At 39.9% G+C, this 23,182-nt stretch overlaps 1 protein-coding gene across 1 annotated transcript; it reads right to left on the bottom strand.

The window, feature by feature from the left end:
* Window positions 1-608: 608 nt before the first annotated feature.
* Window positions 609-10,106, bottom strand: LOC142142585 (extracellular calcium-sensing receptor-like). The gene is made up of 6 exons (XM_075200465.1): window positions 9,988-10,106; window positions 9,374-9,665; window positions 8,278-9,123; window positions 7,175-7,399; window positions 6,398-6,521; window positions 609-1,762 (listed from the first exon to the last, which is right to left on the bottom strand). The coding sequence occupies exons 1-6, from the start codon at window positions 10,104-10,106 to the stop codon at window positions 843-845; spliced, it is 2,526 nt and encodes an 841-aa protein (XP_075056566.1). The 3' UTR covers window positions 609-842.
* Window positions 10,107-23,182: the final 13,076 nt, after the last annotated feature.

Here is a 23,182-nt window from a genome sequence, read left to right as displayed (position 1 = left end):
ACAGATTGGATGTAGATAATAAAATAGCAAATGTATATCATCATCATCATCATCATTTATTTATATAGCGCCACTAATTCCGCAGCGCTACACAGAGAACTCACTCACATCAGTCCCTGCCCCATTGGGGCTTACAGTCTAAAGGTATATCTGCAGGCTCAAGTGACAGTCTGCACAGCTATGTGCGCATATCAACTTCAAGATAAATTGAAACAGGGTATAGCTGAGAAATAATTTCCATACAGCATGTACGGTACTCATCCGTTCCTCTAACCTGTGTGATGAATCGAAGAGATGGCAATCCGACCGTGAGCCAACGAGTAAGTCTTGGAACACCTGGAACATATTCACATTATCTTTTGTGATCTCATGTTTTCATCTGTCATAAGTGTTTGGATAGGTATCCATATTATATGGGCATCTGTTGTACAATTTGTCAGCTTAGATCAGTGTCACGATTGTTTTTATTATTTTATTATTAATACATTTGTAATATTTTCTGTATCAGCACTCTCTGATTTGTATTTATATTACATTATACACAGGTTTCACTACCCTGTCTTTGAGAGAAGTATATTAGATTAAATTAGGCTCTAATTTAATAATATTGATTTTATGTTATTATTTCTATTGAAAAAGCCCTGAATAATAATCTGTAACTGGCCTAGAGAGAGAGGCTTCTAACGTTGGATGTTTTGAGTTTGTGGCTTTCACTGCTCCGTCTATTCTGCCCAGCATGTGACTTCCAGCACCGGGATTTCCTTTTGGCTGATCAATCACTATTTTCAGTAAATGTTTTAAAAATTCTAGAGGAACAAGACATATAAACATTTGGCTGCGTCTTAATTAACCAACATTACTATTCTTTTATTGTTTGCTAAGTGTTCCCGGCTGTTCTTCTCTGGTCTCAGAAGGATAATGTAGCATTTGGGAAGAAATATACAGGTGAGAAGTCCAGCGCTGGAGGCCAGGATGGTGAATATCTGCACCGCCACGGTGTACTTACCGCTGGTGCTCAGATAGGCTGGGATGAAAGAGATCCAGACACTGCAGAAGACCAGCATGCTGAATGCGATCAGTTTGGCCTCATTGAAGCTTCCTGGAAGGTTCCTTGCCAGGAAAGCTGCTAAGAAACTTACCATAGCCAAGAAGCCCAGGAAACCCAAAGCCATATAGAAAAATACTTTATGTCCCTCATTACACTCAATTATTATCTTATTACTTTTCAAGTCGGTGTTCAGTGTTGGGAAAGGGGGATAATTGCAAAGCCAAAGTGAGCAAATTATAATTTGTAGAGTCAAAGAAAGTCCTACAATGTTTCGTGGGATGGTAGGACCCAACCACCTCCTCAAGGGGCTGTTAAGTCTGGTGGCTTTAAATGCCAGGATCACCATGATAGTCTTAGCCAGGACAGAGGAGATGCTGATGGAGAAGACCACACTGAAGAGAATTTGTCGCCAGAGGCAACTGAAAGTGGATGGTTGACCGATGAAAACCAGGCAACAGAGGAAACAAAGAATGAGAGACACCAGCAGGCTGTAGCTCAGCTCCCGGTTGGTGGCTTTGACAATTGGTGTTTCCTGGTGTTTAATGAATATGACTAAGATGCAGAGAGTGAGTGCTGAGAACGTAATGACCATCGTCACCAAAATAATTCCCAATGGCTCTTCGTATGAAAGGAATTCTATCACCCTTGCGACACATCTGTCTTTTTCCTCACTGGACCACTGGTCAGAGGGGCATCTAAGGCACTTATCAGCATCTAAACAATAAAATAACAGTTATTCAATAAAACCCATAATCACTTATATAGTTATTGTATAGATAAGATGGATTCTATTTTATTTTGTAAGTGGAATATGCTAAGTAATAATATTAATGTTTTAGCAGTCATTGTGACAAAACAAGGGGTTAATTTTCGCTCAACCAATCTGCCCTTCAATTCTCACAAAGTGTGGAGTATAAAAACATGTACTTTTCTAGCACTTAGTTTCCCTAGTTTTCCCGATTATTATGTTGATATTTAACCAGGTATGTACTGTATTTTTAAGTTAACATGTCTGAAAGAACACGGCTTTGTAAACTTGTGTACATATGCAAAGTAGACCATTATGTCAGCAGAGTGTCACAAGCAGCCACGTTAGTCGCGATGACTCAGCTGTTTTCTCTTCTGGCTGTTTCCTGACTGTTTCCCTGGCAGCCAGGACATCACTTACAGTCAATGCGCCCCGGCCATTGCTAGGGCGACCGGGACACACCTGTCAGTTCGCCACGCCCCAGAAGATGACCTGACAGCTGGGGCACATGCTCAGGGCATAGTTAATCACTAGCTAACTGTGTCTAATTATGGGGCTTGTTTCTGACACCTTCTCATTGCCTATCAGTACTATTAAAGGCAGGGATGGCTTAGTCTCTTTGCCGGTTATAGTGTATGTGCACCACACTTGCTGACCATTTCCAGGTTTCCTGTGGATACTCTGCCCTAATTTTGAATTTTGATATTTACTGTGACCTTTGGCTTGTTCTGGTTCCTGTTCATTTGCGGATTGCCCCTGACCTCTGCCAGTCTACTGGATTCTCCCTGCTTGTAACCTGCCCTGACCTTTGGCCTGAACCTCATTATCCTGTTCACAGTTGTAGACTGTAGCGTGAGCTATTTCCGTTCATTATTAAATGTTATTATTGCTGTTTAGAGCTACCCTTCTGTTAAATAAATCTAATTATTGATACTTTGGATATTTGCCTGTTTGATTCTGAACCTTGTATGGGTACTGGGTATGACAGTTGTGCAGCACAGACATATACACTAATCCCAGTGTTTTCACAGTCATTATGATATATTTAATAATGTAGTCAAAATGGAATTGACTGGTGATATATAATATATTTTAGTTTAACATTTTGCTAGGTTTTATCTAGGTTTTATCTAGGTATTGCATGTTATAATATTCCTATTTGCATAACTATGTGAATGAAAGGACAAAAGTAAAAGACAAAAATAAACATTTGTAAAATGTTCAAACAATTAAGTAGGAATTTACAACATGAGAATGGAAAACATGAAAAAAAGGCAGTGTCCAAAAACTTTAATAGAGATTTTTGGGACTACAACAATACCAATTATTTATCATTTATTAATGTAAAAAAATGCTGTAGTTTCTAAATACAATATAAATATGTGTACAAACTGCTCCACACTGAACAAGTAAATGACAGTAAAAAATCTAATATCAATATCAAAATATGTACAATACATATCATAATACATACATAAGAACATAAACATCCAAGCTGACGTTTATGAAATTACAATTACATAAAACCATTCTCCATTAAATCAAAAAGACAAAATGTCCATGAGAAATTATTTACACTCTTTAGAATTATAGAAAACAATTTAGATATCAAATAAATTTAGTCTACAATGATTTAAGTTTGAGTTTTAATTTCAGTAATAACAGAGTGAAATCTGAATATAAACAGATATAACAATTTAGAGATCTACCAGTGTGAAGGCTGAAATGGGAAACAGTTCCAGCCAAGGTTTCCGGTGGCGGATCAGAGGTGTGAGGTATAAAGCCCCCCCCCCCCAGTTGTCAGCAGGGACCCCCACAAGGAGGTTCTGGCTTTGCAGCCAAGAGTCCACAGATTGCAGTGCTCTGCTCTGCCCCTTGGTGTAACAAGCTGGTAGTATAAAATGGAGTGCCCAGAAGGTATGGAGAAGACAGTTCATGTCAGGCAGCCAAGGTCTGGTACACTTGATAGCAGAGAAAGTAAATTCAGAATCAATAGAGGAGTCAGGAGAAGCCAACACCAGAAACCAAACAAAATTGTTTCTAAGAAGGGTAGTCTGAAGCCAAGCCAGTATACACTGGTACTGAATAGTGTTCAGAGTCAGGTTTAAATAGCCTGGGTCATTTGAGTCACCCACCACCAGTGACATCAGCTATCACCTGAGCACATGATATAAATAAACCAGAAATCCGTGCACCCACAGCTAGGAAGGAAAGGTAGAATACAGCAGGGAGGATGGATTGCTGAGTGCTAATTCTGTTAAACAAGTGACACAAGGACCCTGGTGTCACCTTGTGATAGTACCCCCCTCTTAAGTGTGGACAACGAACACCCAAAAAAGGGTTTGTCCAGGAATCTCTTGTAAAAAACCTTGAGAAGATGGGAAGAATGAATATAAGACTTGACCCAAAAATGCTCCCCAGGACCATATCCTTTGCCAGTCTAAAAGAAATTGCAAGATACCCCCAGAGATACGTGACTTTACAATCTGATAGAATTTATATTTTTCTTCTTGTTCTACCAGGATGGAGGGAGGAGGAGAATTAGGAGAAAAAACGGTTGATGATAAAATATTTTTTATCATCCAAAAAATATCCAAATACCTCTACAGAAGTGGATCCATTGCAGGTTGCAGGAACTTCAGATGATAGAATGGGTGATAAAGTGGCAAGATAAGGATGATATCACAAGGGTGATAAGCCATACTGAACAAATAAGAGAGACATAGTGGTAGTCTCATGAAGGTAATTCATTTAGGCAAACTCTGCCCAGGACAATAAGTCTATCCAGTCATCCTGATTCGCTGAAATATACATATTACGAAAGTCTCAAGATCCTGATTAACTCTCTCAGTCTGTCCATTGGATTGCAGATGATAAGCTGTGCAAAAGTTGAGCTTGATATTAGTACTCATGCAGAATGCGTTTCAGAATTTAGATAATATAAATGAAAAGGGTGCTCATAGAATAGTATTTTAAATACCTTTAATCATAATCAGAAAAAGCAGCGTACATGTTATATGAAATAATTATGCTTATCTGTCAATAACTTCTTTGGAGCTGATCTTTCTCAGTCGGATCCAGTACAGTCAGATAGCAATAGTCTTCCACTAAAGATAGATAGAAGCACAGAGAGGCAAAACCCAGATGAGAGCTGTCTGGAAAATAGAGAGATGACATGGGCCACTATCGCATTTTTGAAGGAAAAATTCTATATAAAGAGCTGGAACTGCATTGAACACTGGTTCAACAATCCTTTGCAGGGCTTAAGATCCCTTGCAACATCCAAGGTTTGCGCTGGCAGGACAGTGATACAGAGTCTATTGGACCCCGATTTTTAACCAAACCCCCCACACATTTTAACCAGGGATCCCCACAAGGATGTTTGGGCTTTACTTCCAGGAACCTGTAGTTCAGTATAGAAAACACAAGTCAGACAGTCAAGGTCTGGTAAATTTACAAGAAAAGAACAACAATTTGGAAACAAAAGAGAAGGGAGCTATGAGAAACTGGGGTCAGGGACCAGGAAGACAGAGGGGAGTCATGTAACAAAATTAGTATCAATGAGGGTAGTCTGAACCCAAGTCAAAGTCAATGCTGGAAGATCTCATGAGAAAGCAGTGGTCAGCAAGAGAGACACTGGAGATGCAAGGGGCAGGAATACCTGCTACTCTGGCACTGATTAGTGCTCAGAGTCAGGATTAAATAGGCTGGATAATTTGAATTATCTGCCCCAGGGACATCAGCGGTCACCTGATTACAAGCTGCATGCACACTGCTAGGAATCACAATGGGTGGCACAGCAGGGAGGGTGGATCACAGAGCGTCTTGTCTTGTAAGGAACAAGTGGACCCTGGAGCTGTCATGTGATAACCAGGCACTAACAATCTTTATAAATGCTGTGATCATTGCTATGCTTCATTTACTAATCTCTGCATGTGAATTGTTGTACATATCTTCTATATATAGTATGGATATGTGTCTGTCAATCAAAGTTAAACTGCTGAAAAATATACCTGTCATTATAGCTAGTGTAGGCTGACTGGAACATCCCTTTAGCAAGCAATACATATAAGAATGACAGAAGCTAAAAGACTATAACAAGTGACGATTGTTAGATATAGGACATATCCTGCAACACAAAGGACATATCATAAATGCTTAATCAGTCCTCACCATGTATCTGTTACCTTTAATCCTCGGTTGTCCTAGATTCTCACAGATACTCACAATTCATCAATAATTGATCAATATTATTGACTGTATTATGTAATTGAATAGTGATTGTCCTGTCAAATGTTATCCATTCGATGGGTCATCAGTGGCCTCTTCAGAAATAGATTCTTAATCATTCTAACTTATTCTATGATGATCTATCTAATTACCGCCATTTGGACTTGTCAATGAGCAAGTTTTACCCTTGTTGACTGAAACCCATCTCTGAGGTTATCAATATATTTCTTTATTACACCTCAGACAAATATTCCACCAAATGTCAGTAGTTACTGCTACTTGCCCAGCTAGTTGTCTAATTGTTTATTCAAATGGAAGTGTTTATAAAGCAACTTCTAGCCAAATAAATAACATATTGTTGGAGAACCCACCTGTGTCATTGGCCATCTCACCAACTGAACAAGGAACACAGTCATAGCAGCAAATTGGTTCTCCTTGCCGAAGAGCTCTCCTGTGCCCAGGATGGCAGCTGTTACTGCAGACAGCGACTGGCACCTGTTAAACAAGGGTTAAACACAAGTCACTGACTTGACAAGAACATGGATAAAGGGTGTTAACTGTTCTTTGATGTCTCACTAAGCATCATTTACAAATCAAGTGAAATGTAGTTTATTGCCCTAATGTGACATTGATTTCTGTGAATTAGCAAATATTTATAGTATTAAGAACATAACGCATCAAGATGTGGAGACTTCAAATGGAAGGATTTGCACAGATGTGAGAGCTCTTTCCTGGATACACGGTAGATACATTAATGTTCTTGGCACTGTGATTTCATATTGTGGTATGGGAACGAGCTTCAAGAGCTGGAGAGCGCCAGAGATCTGCCAACACTTTATGCTCCATCCAGGTACTACTTATACAAGAAAGTGGTGCATTTGTCTTGAGGTTAAGAAGGAAGCTGAACCAACAGGAACTGAAATACGTCACACTAATTATACATCACCAATAATACTAACAAAAATATGTGCAAATGACAGATTCAGGAGATCTTCCTAAAGAAATGGGAAATGAGCAGTCACCTGTGAAACTTCTGTAAATTATTGTTTGGAAGTGACAATAAAATTCAAACTATATTTTGTGTGTCCTGGAGACCTCATTTATCAATTATAATTAGCAAACAAGTGTGTAGCATTGACAGCACTCACATGTGAGAAGTGATCGTTCCACAGAACAGCGCTGATATTCAGGGTGAGTTTGTCACCCCACTTGGACTCCGGGTCGAATCTCCCCACTTTCACCAGATTGAATCTATTATCGAGAATCTGAATGTTGATGATGTCATAGGAGACAGGGACGTCCCCGTCAGTATTAAACTTTACTGTTTCCTCTGACTTGGTGTGGAAACTGGTTTTCTTGAGGTACTGAAGCACCTGAGTAAATTGCAAAATGACATTAATTAACAAAGCATCAATAACAATGACTTTTAATCCAATTTAGATAATATTAATCTGTGGATATTTTAACTTGGTTTTATTTTCATTTACAATGTAATTATATTCTTCAACAGGACTCTCCAGGTTCCAAGTTATACTCGCAATGAGTCATACAGGAATTTTAAACCTTCAATCCCAATTAAAGATGGATGACAGAGGGTTAAATTGTGCTACCAATGAGTTACATCCATAGGTTGTCTTCTAGTCCAGTGGGCTATTTGTATTAGGAATTACAGGGCATATACCCTCTATAAATTCTGATATTTTGCAGACTTATTAAGCTTGTTTAATTAGAGGCTCTAAATTGATTATGATATAATTACAAACTAAACTTTCAATCTGTTACGTTTAAAAATTGCAACTAACAATTCTACTGGAATTTAAACTGGTTATCGCTTCGCACATTCACTGTTCCCTACTTGGGAAACTGCTATTGATGAATGTATTGACCTATCCACAAATAGAGCAATTATTCTAAACAGACATCATTCATGTATTTTGATTTTACTGCACTGATCCCAAGGTATCAACTAACCAATGGACAATATCTATGTAAGTAGAACCCTTAACTCCTGAATATAAAACTAAGGTCGGTCTTTAATGTATACTTTTTATCCTTACTGAAATTACTACATGATCTTTAGGATTTAAGTAATATAGTATATTTTGCAATAAGTACGTTATAAATGCCACATTTGAATAAAAGTTAGGTAAGTTTGCCTTTGTTGGTCCATCCTGTTGTGCTATATACTCCCTGAAGATAATATATATTCTATTAATAGGTGTTATTATAGAATGAATCACTCGTCACTTACTTTCCAGGGTCGTACATCCCTAATATTTGCACAGGCACCATTATTAGAATAGTCCTTTTCTTTAGTAAGACAACCAAGAAGTGAGTGCAGTGTATGTGCATAGGCATATACAGCCAAGTAAACATGATAGGTATAACTAAGGTCATTTGTCTCAAATAACAATGAAATTGTCTCTCCAAAATTTTCTGCCCCTGTGCACAACACATTCTCCTTTATATCTGGGGCAATTGAGGTATTATGTTCTATATCTCCACTAGACCATCTGCAGTTGAATGCCGTCTCCCAGAAAAGCCTTATAAATGGATAGGTAGAGTTGCCAATTGGGTGAAGCTTATGGAGAACTTCATCAAATCCAGGCATAGCTCCAGTTTTAGCAATAAACCCAATAGTCCCATTCAAAACTTTCCAGGCTTTTTTGGAGAAGAGGCCAGGAGACAATCCAAAGGAAGCCGAAGAAATTAAATTTTTTTCAGTCACCCCCTCATCAAACATGGCATCTAGCAGAGCTCTCACGTGTACTTCAGGGCTGTGGAGAATGATCACATTGACCGAACTTTCCTTAATGGTTTGTACCACTCTCTTAACCTGCCTTATCGAATAACTCAGGTGGATTTTCTCCAAAAATGCTACACAACCTCCACTTCTCTCTATGCCAGCTTGGATAGCCTGTCCACCCTGCTGGCCTACGTCATTGTCTACAACCAGCATTCCCACCCATGTCCATCCAAACTGGTCAATGAGTTGAGTAAAAGCAACACTCTGAAACCTGTTGCTGGGTACTGTTCGCAAAAATGATGGAAAATTGATTTTATTGCTAAGAGCTGACAGAGTTGCTCCATGGCTGATCTGGAAAAGGAACATATATTTATTATTTTTTGTGCGAAATATATTAGTAGAAAATTAAATAATGTTATGTAAGGTAAATATTTATACTGTGTTCAATAGTAATCACTTCTATAATTTATATTCTTGAGACAATATTAATTTGTAAGACTTAAATGATGTATCTATCAGTAATTAAAACCACACAAAGAGATAAAAATTTATTGAAGTAAAAAAAAAAAACACACAAAGAGTGATTGTGACTGTATAATACCTGTGGGTAATGGAGGACACCAAGGATCTGAGCAATGGGAAGAGATAAAGCAGACACACGTTCTCCTACAATCCCAACCATCAAAGAGTGGATGTGACAATCGAATCCTGGAAAGGAGCTTCTAACCCCTGATAGCAGGGACAGAGATCCTCCAACAGCTCTGGGTTCAGACATGCATGAATCCAGAAGACTGAAGCCCAGAGTGACATTAGGCAAGAGGTCCAGGGAATTGTTAATTTCATCAATTGCAAAGATGAATCCTAGAACATCCCGATAATAGCGAATGTGGAACCTGTGAAAAATGATGTGATAATGGAGAAATTAAGTTTTCCCTTTTTTAAAGTTACATGAATGATGTGGATTTGAGCTGAAAGGTGACAGCTTTTACAAAGGATCATCCCATTTTTAGTCTGGATGATAGGTGTATAGGGCTGTGTAGGGCTGTTCTCATGCATGACTATCTAGTCACAATTAAGAATGTGTTTGCTTTTTAAATATGTGTCACACATTTCAAGAAAGATTTTTACCACCATATATTTCAGGTTAGAAGATGCAGTGAGAGACCATAGAAACCGACCATCTTCAATTATGACAAAAATGCCCATGGCACTTACCCAGTGCATAGAGCTGGCTTTGGCACCTCTTGGAAAGTTGGTGTTTGAATCTCAAAGCCAGAGTGGACAACAACAACTGCCCCAAGGAGGATATCCCCATGTTGAGTGAAGGGCTCCATTGGCCAACTCTGGAGGCTGCAGCTAGGCCGTGACTGTCCGTCACCCAGTGAAGAGAGCAGTAGAAGAAGCTGTAGAAATCTCTTCATGGAGTCTATATGATGGTTCTAGATGAATAAATGGAGCATATTTTTCACCATTATGGATGGAATCATGGGCTTTGGCCTGAGGAGAGCAAAGCAAAAAAAGGAGTAACTTTGCACCTTGGCAAAACCATGTTGCATTGGAGGGGGAGGTAAATTTAAAATGTGGGGACAAATTCATAGTTGGGGTAGGGCATGTCTTAGATCAACTTAAAATTTCAATGTAAAAATAAAGTTATCAAGTATTTGTGTGCTACATGAAAAAACAGCCAGTATTTACCTGATGTGCAAATAATAAATTAATGTACACCCCTTGCATTGTAACATGGTTTAGTCCAGGATCAAATTTACTCCTTTTTTTGTCTTGCTCTCCTTAATGACTCAGGCCCCTTGTGTGGCTGGAGTAGGAAGTGGGACACAGAATAGACCATCTCCTATATACTTACACTAAGGTCTTGGTCTTCAAGTATAGAAGCTTAAACTATATTTTCAGCAAATCGATTTATAACACCGTTACCATGGTTCAGACTAAAAAAAGTAAATATAATACAAGTTAGTAATATAAAAATATCTATAATGTAAATTTGTTCAATTTGTCATTATTCTTCTATTAGAATGTACTGATAAAACTAAATTTTCATTCTTAAGTTTTTGATTTTAATTTCAATATTTTTGGCAGTGCAATTCGCAGTCCGAACAAAAAACATAGATATGTGGAACAAGCTCCCAAACAATGTAGAGTTATATTGACAGTATATATAAGTGTATAACTATAAGTACATACCCACGAAGGGTAAGAGAAATCAGGTAGGCTATTAAAAATTGGACAATTGGTATAAAATCAATAGGTAAAAATCAAATTAAACAAAGGCACTAAAGTCAGGGAAGGCAGCAAGAAACAATTGTCAGGAAAATTAGGGAAACCAAAATCTAGACCTGGGGATAAATTTATCAAGCTGCAGGTTTGAAAAAGTGGAGATGTTGCCTATAGCAACCGGTCATGTGCAAGCTAACTTATAGGCATGTAAATCTGCAAATATGTGTTTGTGAATTAATTCCTCAAAATAGTGTGACATGGCTCAGAGGAGCTGTTTAAATAAATGTGTTTGATTATGTTAAACTACCCAGAGGGGGGCTGGTAGATAAGAGCCCAGATCCATTGTAGCACCTTGTATCATTTATGGGGGGTCTCAAAAGTAAAAGCCTTTGAAAATAACTGTTTCAGGACAATGAAATCAAACACAGCTCTGGGAAGCCTCAGACATGCCGACTGCAGAGACAGGGTTATATGTGAATGACAAATTCATGCTGAATATGGTCACAGGAAAATATCTTATCCTTTTCACCAATATCATACTTACCAGAGGAATGTGTGGCAAGCAGATAAAGGGGAACTTATGACATGTTGTGTGGAGGTAAAATCATGTTTGTAAGTCATACTGGTGAAAAGTTAGGACAGGGTAACAAAAACCTGATTTAGAAGGTGTTATGACTCCAACAGAATCTTAAAACCTTAATTTGCATTAGCACTTTCAGTTCGGACATCACAGGAAGGGGGGTTGTGGACCCTGCAGATGGTTTTAAAACTGCACTGTGACTCTTAAGTTTTTGTTCACTTTTGGGAGTCAATCTGATATTGAAGAATGTCCCATTTTTCTGCTTCTCCCAGCACCAGAAATTTGATTATACGTGAGTTATCACTTCTGTATTTTATCCTTTTTATTTTATAAGAGACCATTGCATTATATTTGTATTTCATTTTATTAACTGTTTTATCTTAAGCATTGTGGATGTATTTCCCATATTAAATTACACTTAATAAGTTCAAGTCTCTGTTCTTACGAATTCACTCAACAGTTTGGTCAAAACGCTACATAATTGAAAACCGGGGGGAACATTGTGGTCAATGTTATCTCTGATCAAAGAAAATTGTGATAGATTAGTTCTAAGGGAGAACCGAAGGCTTCCTAAATAAGAGTGTCAGCTGTTCAGAAAAAACTTGGTGGTGGAATAGTTGATAGGGCAAATCTAGTGTGTGGCATAGATAGGGAAGGATTTAATCATTTTAGACAGACCAAGTGGTTGTTTTTGATTAACCCTTTGTCACAAATACGTCACACAGGCTCAGGTAAGTGCTGTTCGGGACGCAACCAATAAGATTCTAGCTGTCATTTTGTAGAATGTACTAAATAAATGATAACTAGAATCTGATTGGTTGCTATAGGCAACATTTCCACTTTTTCAAACCCGCAGCTTGATAAATTTATCCAAAACACCACAAGAAGGGGCTCCAGGACCCTTAGCTTTGGGCATTTTTGTTTTAAATCAAGTAATTTTGTATTTAAATTATTTTACTGGTAATAAACACGAACATACAATATAAACACAAACAACACAAAACAGAAAGAATTTCAAACTAAGAACTAAAAACTAACTGTTTGATTAACCTAACTAGTTTAAGGTACCAATATTTGAATCCACCAACCTCCACAGCAATAATTTTAGAAACACATAATAAAGACTAATCCTCAATCAGCAATACAATACATATCAGAATCTTTATTCATGAGTCTGATATAGTGATTTATGCAGATATGGTGAATAAGTCAGTTCCACATAGGTAATCTATTGTCATGATACAAGTGAAATATTGAGTTTAGATGGCGCTACCCCTTGCATACTGACATACATGTAATAAATCGTAAAATAGAATGAAGTGATTATAGAGACATGGAATAGACACATGGATCATCCAATACGTATACCTAACAGTACAACAGTTTATTACATAAACTATACATGGTTTGTACAGGACTAAACAAGGCCTCTAAAACTGGCTCATCCTTCTGAGACTGGAGCGCATACCTTGAGTTAACCAGATTTTATATATTTAAATATATGTTTACCTAGACTCTCTTCCAAAGAAATCCCAAATAAACACACCCTAGGGGGTAAATGCAACAAGCTGCGAGTTTCCATCGGCTTTGAAAAGTGGAATGAAAAGAGAAAATGAAGTACCAATAGTGCATTACCTCTTATTATAAAAAGGATTTTATTTCACACTTCATTTCATGTAAAAAATAATTACACACATAAAAAACATTCCTCTAGGAGTCTCACTCAAGATGGACTCCGCGGATGTCTGCACAGGATTGCTCTATCCCGATCACAAGTACCTTGCATTGCTGTGTGTTTCTTTAGGGGCTGTGTATGGAGGGAATCGTTTGCTGCAGATTCACATCCATCATATCCATACATTGGTTATTTCTGATGTCTGCTTCACCAATTCCTACTATTTGGGTACAACGGTGAAAAGAATCTTTCCCTTGCTAATCGACAGGATCGACATACTGACTTTCACATATTTTTATCAAGGAGATACGGAGCTTTTACAGCCTTTTGGAGAAGAGACTATATCCCTTTTTGATCAAACTTTTGTTGATATATATTTTTTTATCTTTAAAGATTTGCTTATTGGATCACTAGCCCCAAACCTATGTTGTATATGTAAAAAAAAAATTATATTTTAATATTAATTGTTTAGCCACTTTCATTTTGCACTCTATAATGAACATTATATTTGCTGTATTACAGAAGTTGTTAGTGTTTATTTTAATCAAACCTAATAGTGATGTGTTTTTTTATATCAGCACAAACATTACAACATTCTTTCTCAAAATCATGACCTGGTTGGGTGTAAGTCTAACTGGGGCATGCTGCCGACAGCTTCACACTGTGCAGGTCCGCTCGGCAGTGACAGTATGCTGCCCGGCTGCTCTGATTGTGTTTTAAACACAATCAGAGCAGCGGGGCAGCACACTGCCACTGCCGAGCGGACCTGCACATACTATGCAGCCGCCGGCAGCCTTAGACATCACAAAGGGGGCGGGGCCTAAATCGGCCCTTCCCCCCTAAAATTGCCCGGGTAGGACAAATTTCTAGATACGCCCCTGATCTGTGTGTAAGTTCACATGATGTAAACCTGATGCATTTGCTACTGGTACAGATCTGGGTGCATCTTAAAATGCCTATGACCCAGCATTTGGGGTAAATACGCTCATTTTACACGTGGATTTGTAGAGATTATTTTTGAATCCTTTCACCTCTATACATCTATATGCTTGACAGTGATGTGTTTGCATCTTTTTTTCCTCTGTTAATGCTAAAATGCCATGATTTAGAATATGTTTTATTTATTTGTTTGAGGTATTGTTTAGGGTTTGAAATAAAATGTTTTTTATAAACAAGCCAGTTTTTTATTCTTTTACATAAATTCTGCTGATAGAAATAATATATCTTTTTAAAAAATATTGTAATACCATTTAGTGCTCTTTTTCTTATTTTTGTTCTGTTGCTTTTAACTTATGTTGCTTTAACAAGTCACTTTTTGTTACTTTTATACATTTCTGAACTTCATAAAGGATTAGTCCCTCGTTTTTCCTTTTAAATATGATGTACTTGTGAATGGTCTTGTGTTAGTTCCTCTCTTGTCTCATAGCTGATCCGCACCTCCTGTGATTCTGAAGAACAGATGACGGATACAATAACAGGGACACACACATATAGCTACCAACATTGCGAAGGACTCCCAGGGATTCACTGGTGCTGAGCCGGAGCCGGGCTATTCTGTCTCCAGGAGAAGCGTTATAATCTCCATCACTTCATGTTTACAGAATTTAAATATAAAATATATTTTCTTCCATGAATATTAACATGTAAAGACCAGCGGATGAGGTTCCATAGTAAGAACAGCATCTACGATAAAACAAGGATTTTTATGCATTTGGTCAATACTGAAAAACATGGATCGTAATTGTGAAACTAGCGACCGATGGCCACTGAGCATGTTCCACACAGACACGGACATGTGTGCTGACCTGGATGCTGTATAAAGACTTTGTAGTTTATAAGAATATTCTCTTTTCTACAAATATTCTTTACTGTAAATATTTTACTGTATTATACAGCACAATGTGGGAAATAATATCCAGGGGCAAGCTGGGCTGGGGACTGGGGGCATCTGCCCACTCGGCCGGTCCCGTAATGGGCTACCTTTGGCTAGGTCACCTGCAATTTATTTTTTTCTTTAAAATGTTTCTACTAGGCTGTTGGGTTGAGTCTTGGCTCCCAAGGCTAAAATTTGACAGCCCTCCCCTTATAATAACACAATGATCTATCTTAATTAGGAATATAATGTGCGATTGCTGTGTGTCGTACAGCCAAGTGCTTCCACCAATCTATCAAGTGATCTATTAAGCCCATGCATATCGGACACCATTCATAGAAATTGGTGCATCGTAAAAATTGTGCTGTTGTCATGACAACCAATCTCATCTGTCATTTTTCTGGTGCAATTTAAATGAAATCATATAAAGCATCTGATTGGTTGTGCGTTAGTGTTCATATATGTCCTCAATAACAACGTCACATCATTGGGTACGGATATTTCTTTTGCATTTATAATTCACTCCCATATTTACAAGCAGAAACAATACTGAATAGAGTGATGTATGTAACAGAAGGAATGCACATGTTTATATAATGACACCTTTGTTTTATGTGTCCTGCTAAATATATTCCAGAAATGTAATATGTGTCACAAATTGATAAATAGACAACAAGAACGTGCACTTACCTGGCGTCATGTAACGTACAATACTGCATAGCAGATGGCTAAATCCTCCTCTGTGTTCAGCTGCTTGAAGAGTGGGGTCTATAGCACAAGATCTATAGGATATGTCAGAAAATCTTGGGAACCTTACTTAGTGATCTTTTACATAAAATATTTTTTCCTGGTATTTTTGATAAAATTACCCCAGATCCAGTAGGAATTCAGTCTGAAGGATTAATAACTTGATTGTAACAAGTTATTTTTAAGGGTCCTTGCACTGTATCGGTATATAAGGAAATTATATCTATATATATGTATATATACTGTATGTGTACATAGACAATGTGAATAGCCCCTGAATTCTGCACTAATATATATGAAGATGTATTGAGTAATTAATAATAATTACTGCTGGTGAACAGATGGGGACTTCACACTCAGGGGGCATCAAAGTTTCTTCTCTGAATTCCAGTGTGCGTCTTGAAGACCCAACACATCCGCACAGCGGTACTTTCTGTAATGAAAGATAATAACAGTCTCTGTGTCATTTAATGTAATTATCCGTCCTTGGTGACCCTGGGAATTCAATAAGAGGCTTGTTACAAAATCACTGTGGAATCGCATGATTTGGGGAGAGCATGTGATATACGGAGAAGCTTATTGTAAATCTTACAACTTATCTTATTACTGATAATTCATTCTAAGAAAAGGACTTCAGATGCCTCAGGATCACTTAGAGGCACATCCATCTTCATAGATGTGTTTTTCTTCTGTAGAATCAGATGTAATAAACCTATAGGGAGAGATGTATAAATTGATTTGTCCAAATTATAATTGTATGCATTTTCTAAATTTAGACAAACTAGATTCATTTGTGAGCTGACAAATAAACACACCCTCTGTAGGTTCAGATAAAGTTAATGGACAAGAGGAGCCAATATAATAATATTCAGCATCACATGAACAAACCCCTATAACAGCATCATGTGACCAGTTCCTGAATCACACCCCCCCCTTCTGTAAGAGGGGGAATGGCTATGAGTGAATGTATAGACAATATTCATTGTTCTCATTGTTCTACATAGCTCACTGTCCTCACTATCCTACATTACACTGCTCACTATACTACACAGCTCACTATCCTACATTACACTGCTCACTATACTACACAGCTCACTATCGTCGCCATCCTACATTACACTGCTCACTATACTACACAGCTCATTGTCCTCACTATCCTAAATTACACTGCTCACTGTACTACACAGTTCACTATCCTCACTATGCTGTAGAGCTCACTATCCTCACTATCCTACATTACACTGCTCACTATACTACACAGCTCACTATCCTCACTATCCTACATTACACTGCTCACTATACTACACAGCTCACTATCCTCACTATCCTACATTACACTGCTCACTGTACTACACAGCTCACTATCCTCACTATCATACATTACACTGCTCACTATACTACACAGCTCACTGTCCTCACTATCCTACATTACACTGCTCACTGTACTACACAGCTCACTATCCTACATTACACTGATCACTATACTACACAGCTCACTGTCCTCACTATCCTACATTACACTGCTCACTGTACTACACAGCTCACTATCCTCACTATGCTGTAGAGCTCACTATCCTCACTATCCTACATTACACTGATCACTATACTACACAGCTCACTGTCGTCACTATCCTACATTACACTACCCACTATATTACACAGCTCACTATCCTTCTGTACCTGTAGAGCTCACTATCCTCACTATCCTCCATTACACCGCTAACTATCTCCCCTGTCCTGTAGAGCTCACTATCCTCAATATCCTACCCAGCTCAGTGTCCTGTCCTACAGGGGCAGATTGGCCATAGGTCTTATTAGGAACCCTTCCGGTAGGCTAGTAGTCTATTGAGACCATCCTTAGACCCCCTCATGTTTTGTTTCTTCCACATATATATTTTGTCAAATCACCGGGCACCCGGATCTCCTTAATACGTCCAACCCAGCACAGCACTGAATTAGGGTCAGGAGCACCAGGGGCACATGAGGAGAGCACAGTGTCCTCACTGTCCTGTACAGTCCTCTGTCCTCAAGGTTCTACACAGCTCACTGTCCTACTGTACTACACAACTCAATTTCCTCACTGTCCTGTACATCTCATTGACCGCACTGTCTTGAAGCACTCACAGTCTTCACTGTATAGCCACTCTTCATTGTTCTAATTGTTCTACATAGCTCACTGTCCTCGCTATCCTGCACAGATCACTATATTTTATTATTATTATTATTATTATTATTATTAATTTTTATTTATAGGGCACCACAAAGTATCCGTAGCGCCGTTCAAGAACAAACAATGGCACAGTACAGGTGAAACAACACAGTACAAGTAACAGTAAGCACTATAACTCTGGGGGCCCAGGCACAGCATGAAAGAGAGGTAGGGAGGGGAAAAGTGAGTATAGGCAGGTAACTATGGCCCAAGAGGGTGGGCACGGATGACAGGTTGAGAGTCACTGAGGGGAGTGGAGAGAAGCGAGAGGAGACAGAGGGCAGAGGGACTGAGAGGAGGTGAGCTGAGTAGCTGGAGAGCGCAGTTAAAAGTGATGGAAACAGAAGGTAGGAGAGCCCTGCTCAAAGGAGCGTACAATCTAAAGGGAGGGGAAGACAGACAGACACATGGATGAGACGGAGAGATGGGAGAAACGGAGACGGAGTCGAGGAAGGGGGAGAAGGGAAGAAGGGATGAGAAAGAGAGGTAGCCGACCGGTGGGAGTTTAGGCATGAGACTGGAAGGCTTTAAGGAAAAGGTGGGTTTTTAATGTTCGTTTGAAAAAGGACAGATTAGGGGAAGTTCTGATGGAGCGGGGGAGCTTGTTCCAATGGAGGGGAGCGGCGCGGGAGAAGTCTTGGATACGTGCATGAGAGGAGGTAATCAGAGGGGAAGAGAGGCGACGATCGTTGGACGATCGCAGTGAGCGGGAGGGAGTATGAATAGAGATAAGGTTAGAGATGTAGGGAGCAGTGGAGTTGGCGAGGGCCTTGTAAGTCAGAGTGAGGAGCTTGAAAAAAGGATTCTGTAGGGGAAGGGGAGCCAGTGAAGGGCTTGGTAGAGTGGGGATACAGAGGTGGAACGGCGAGAGAGGAAAATAAGCCTAGCAGCGGCGTTAAGTAAAGATCTAAGGGGACTATACTCTGCATCTAACTGTTTTCCATGTACTGCTGGACTCACCATCCTCAATGTCCTGTGCAGCTCACTGTCATACACTGTTCACTGTATTACAGAGCTCACTGACCTCTCTATCCTATACAGTTCATTGTCCTTACTGTCCTTGCAGTCCTGCACAACTCACCTCACTGTCCTGCACAGATCAGTGTCATCAATGTCCTGCACAGCTGAATGTCATCACCAGGCCCGGTGCCCCCATTAGGCAAGGTTAGGCAGTTGCTTAGGGTGCCGGTCTCTGGAGGGCGCCACAGAAGTAGGGTACTTAATTACCATTGTACTTTAATACTGTGCGGCGACCACTGAGCATACCTTCCTCGGCCGCCGCACAGCTTACGATGAATCCACAGGGAGGGGCAAGGGGCCATGGATCGCGACCGCCCCCCTCCCCTCCAACAGCTGATGGGGCGGACATTCCCTCCGATTCCTCCCCCTTCCCCTCACTGACTGTCGGGTGTGACATCATCATCACGGCCCGATAGTGTCAGTGAGGGACGGGACTCAGCAGCAGCAGCAGCGAGGAGCGCCTTTAAGGTAAGGAAAAAGAGGGGAGGGGAACATTTAGACCATGGGGGGATAGGGGGGCGCATTGAGACTCAGGGGGCGGGATTTTGAAATTGTGCCTAGGGCGCGCGAGGACCCTAGCACCGGCCCTGGTCCTCACTGCCCTAAAGCACTTACCTAGCTCACTGTTAATATTTTCACACTGTCTTAACTTTCCTACACAGCTTACCGTCCTACACTGTCCACACCTTCCAGCTCAGCTCACTGTCCTCACTGTCTTCACTGCGTGCAGTACGCAGCTCACTGTCCTTTCCTGTTATGTAGTAGGTAGCTCATTATTCTTAAATGCTCTCTGTCTCTTTCGTACAGTATACAGCTCAGTCATTTCATCAGTGTTACAGCAACAGCACAAATTTTATCATTTAGAAATACTCTGTTCTACTACAAACAAATAGGGGTGAGAGATCAAACGTGATATTGTGATAAAACGTTGCTGTTAAAACTTTTTTTTGCTTATATACAGCAGGCAAGTTACACAATAATCAGATGATATATATTTTTGTCAAATTGATAGCAAAGTAGGCATTTTACAAATAACCTTATTCTTCATCAAGTAAATTCAATGATAAGTGACAGGGTGTTTGCCAAGAGCACATTAAAACACATATCCCCTCATAGAGCAAGAAAGGGAATTATGTCAAAGAAAAAATGTAAATCTACAGTAAGAAACCTTCATAAATTCCATCAAAAGAAAACGGAATAGTACCGAAAATGGTGGATGACTATGTGATATACAACAATATTTATTGTGATAGGATGGACCTCCTATGCCATCCTGTCTGTTGTGTTTCTGGGGTCCGCTAGGCTTGCCTTGCACTGTCCCCTTTACTTTCTCCAAAATGCGCCCTCTAACTGCAGTAGGAGGGGCTTAGACCAATCTAATCTGTGGTCACAGGAATTACAACACTTAAGAAGTTCTACAATCACTGGAGGTTATGTGGTGAAGCTCATCAGGCATTCAACTAGCAGCTCCAGGTCAGCGGTACTTCACATTCAAGCTTGTAACCTGCCATGTTCTCCTCTCACCTAATTGGATATTGGTTAATGGGAACATTTTTTCTGCCAGCATACAAGTTAGAGGGGTTGAAAAATACAATTAGGAGTCTGCGCTTCCCTATTGTTTTGAAAAACAAATGCTGCCGTTGGGAAAGTCAAGGGCAATTTTTTTTTCCCTTTAAAATGTTTCTACTAGACTGTTGAGCTGAGTCTTGCCCCCCAGGCTAACATTAGACAGCCCTCCCCTTATAATACCAAGAATTTATCTTACTTAAGAGTATAATGTGCGATTGCTGTGTGTCGTGCAGCCAAGTGCTTCCACGTACTCCATGGTGAGAGAGGCTGGCAAGACAACTGTCTAGATAGCTCTAGTGGCGCGACGAGGCTTGGAGTCTGGTTCCTGCTGATGGGACAGGCCATTCACTTTTACAGGCTGCAGGTGTCCCTTCATATTTGAAGCTGGTCTCAATACAGAGAATGGTCTTTCTTCCCGTGGGTAATTTCTTTGTATGTGTGACTTGTTGTTGGCAAGTGTAGCACCTCCTAGGGTCTGATACTGCTGGACCACGAGCTCTGGGTGCACTAGAGTGCACAGCTGGGGTACGGGGCGACATGGGGCGTGATGTAGCCAGTGGTGTATCTCGATCGGATGGGGTCCTTCAAATAGTTGTCCATTCATCTTCACTCGGTACCCTCCATCAGGGATGGATTGCCATGAAATTCATTGCGAATGCTGCTGCTTTCTCTGGAGTAGTGGGATTTCTGTCCACCACCCACTCTCTAATTTCTGGAGCCATTTTATGCATTAGCTGCTCCAATATAAAGATGTTTTTAATGTCCTTTGCGGTTGTGGCTTGTTTCCCTTATAGTCACCGATTACAGTTTCTTTACAATAAACTGCTAAATTCCGTATAAGAAGAGTCACTGCTTCTTACCATGGTACTGAACTTAGTGCGGTAGAATTCAGGGGTGACCGCACATTGACCCAACAATACTTTCCGAATCTCCTGGTAGTCTCTTCCTCGCTCTGGGCTCAGGGCATGGTATGCCTCCTGCGCTTGGCCCATCAAACTAGGTATCAAATATTTTGACCACTCTGCCACATGTATATCATGCATTGCCATCGTGGACTCAAGTAACTGTAGGTGAGTGTCAATGTCCGTGGCTGACTCCACAAAGCGTGGTACATCATGATATGCCAATCACAGCGTCTGTCTTCCTTCCAATACTGACACTGATACCATTGCAGGTACCACGACCGGTCTACCCAGCGCTGCTCTCAATACTGCTGCCCTCCTGGTCCAAATACATCCAACCAAATTTGCAGCTGTTCCGTGTTGCTGATGGTTATTGCAGCTGCCTGGGTTGTCATCCCCCCGGTTCCATTAATGGGTTCCCCTGACGGGTCCTGAACAACGTCCTCCTCCTCAATGCTTTTCCACATTTTCTACAGGTTTTTCTACATCCCACTGCTGCCACCAAATGTGAAGATACTTGTTTTGCAAATCAAATCACGGTATTAGAGGAAAAATAGAAGGATGATTTATTTTGCAAAACAAGATTGAATACAGCACGGCCCCTTAACGATAGCAGGTCCAACAAGTGAGGAAATCAGTTCAAATAAATCCAGTGAGATATGTTCCACCAGCACATTTCTGACAGAGCATCACCTCTTGGCCAAAGTCAGTCACATACATGTCTAGCTCCCAGTGTAGCCTCTTTTATCACCTCATAATCCCACCTTGGGAGCTGCCTGCCCAGGGGAGTTGCAAAAGGTCCTGATTGGTGGACTTCTCACACTATCCATCCCCCTCCCCTACCTCCCCAGGTGTCTTCCCTAAGGTGATTCCTGCTGAGTCCAGTTCCTGGCTGGCTGTAGAGCTCACTAGTGGACAATAGGGAGCATACAGAAATAACAATGATAGCTTAATTCACTTAACTCCTGAATGTTCCCTGTGGAGGTGAAATTTAAACCCTGAAGTACTTTTCCAAGGAGATGTTATAGTTCCATCACTGATGCTTCCTGGTAACAACATGGCTAAAAAGTGCACTCCTGGTATGTTATGATTAAGGGGTTGTAATACTGGTCCCATACACCATGCCTGTTTCTTTACACAGGCCTTATCCCAACTATAAATTTGTTCCCATATTTTGAATTTACCTCCTTCTCCAATGCAATATGGTTTGACCAGGTGTAAAGTTACTCCTTTTTTATGTTTTGCTCTCCTTAATGACTCTGGCCCAATAGTTTTTTTTCCTTGAGTGGGGTATATTAGGTCACAACCACATTGCAGGCCAGAGAGAGTACTCATTTGTTTTAAGTGTTATTCCCTAGGGTGACTTGGATCAACATTGTATAGTAATAAAGTACCTATGCTCATTCATGTTCACTTCTTCACATTGTATATTTATCAGTATATTATCTTTTATTTAATGAAAAGCAAAGGAGTTGAGACATTGTAATTTTAAGTAGCTAGGCCTATTTTTATCTATGGACCTATATTTAAGGAATCTTTCAATTTGAACCGCAAAGGAGTTTATTTCAATAAAGTGATCTGTTCTATCATCATCTGCTTATAT

The sequence above is a fragment of the Mixophyes fleayi genome, chromosome 3 (genome assembly GCF_038048845.1).
Source record: "Mixophyes fleayi isolate aMixFle1 chromosome 3, aMixFle1.hap1, whole genome shotgun sequence".
NCBI lineage: Eukaryota > Metazoa > Chordata > Amphibia > Anura > Limnodynastidae > Mixophyes > Mixophyes fleayi.
The sequence above is the reverse complement of the archived record's forward strand: the minus strand, read 5'-3'. Positions and strand labels throughout refer to the sequence as shown.

Excerpts from the sequence above, each read along its gene's own strand:
- LOC142142585 (XM_075200465.1), bottom strand. The coding sequence starts at position 10,106 with ATGGAGCCCTTCACTCAACATGGGGATATCCTCCTTGGGGCAGTTGTT. Across the intron at positions 9,124-9,373 it reads GTGTCCTCCATTACCCACAG|ATCAGCCATGGAGCAACTCT; the intron begins GTATTATACAGT and ends TTCCTTTTCCAG. Across the intron at positions 6,522-7,174 it reads GGAACGATCACTTCTCACAT|GTGCCAGTCGCTGTCTGCAG; the intron begins GTGAGTGCTGTC and ends CTTGTTTAACAG.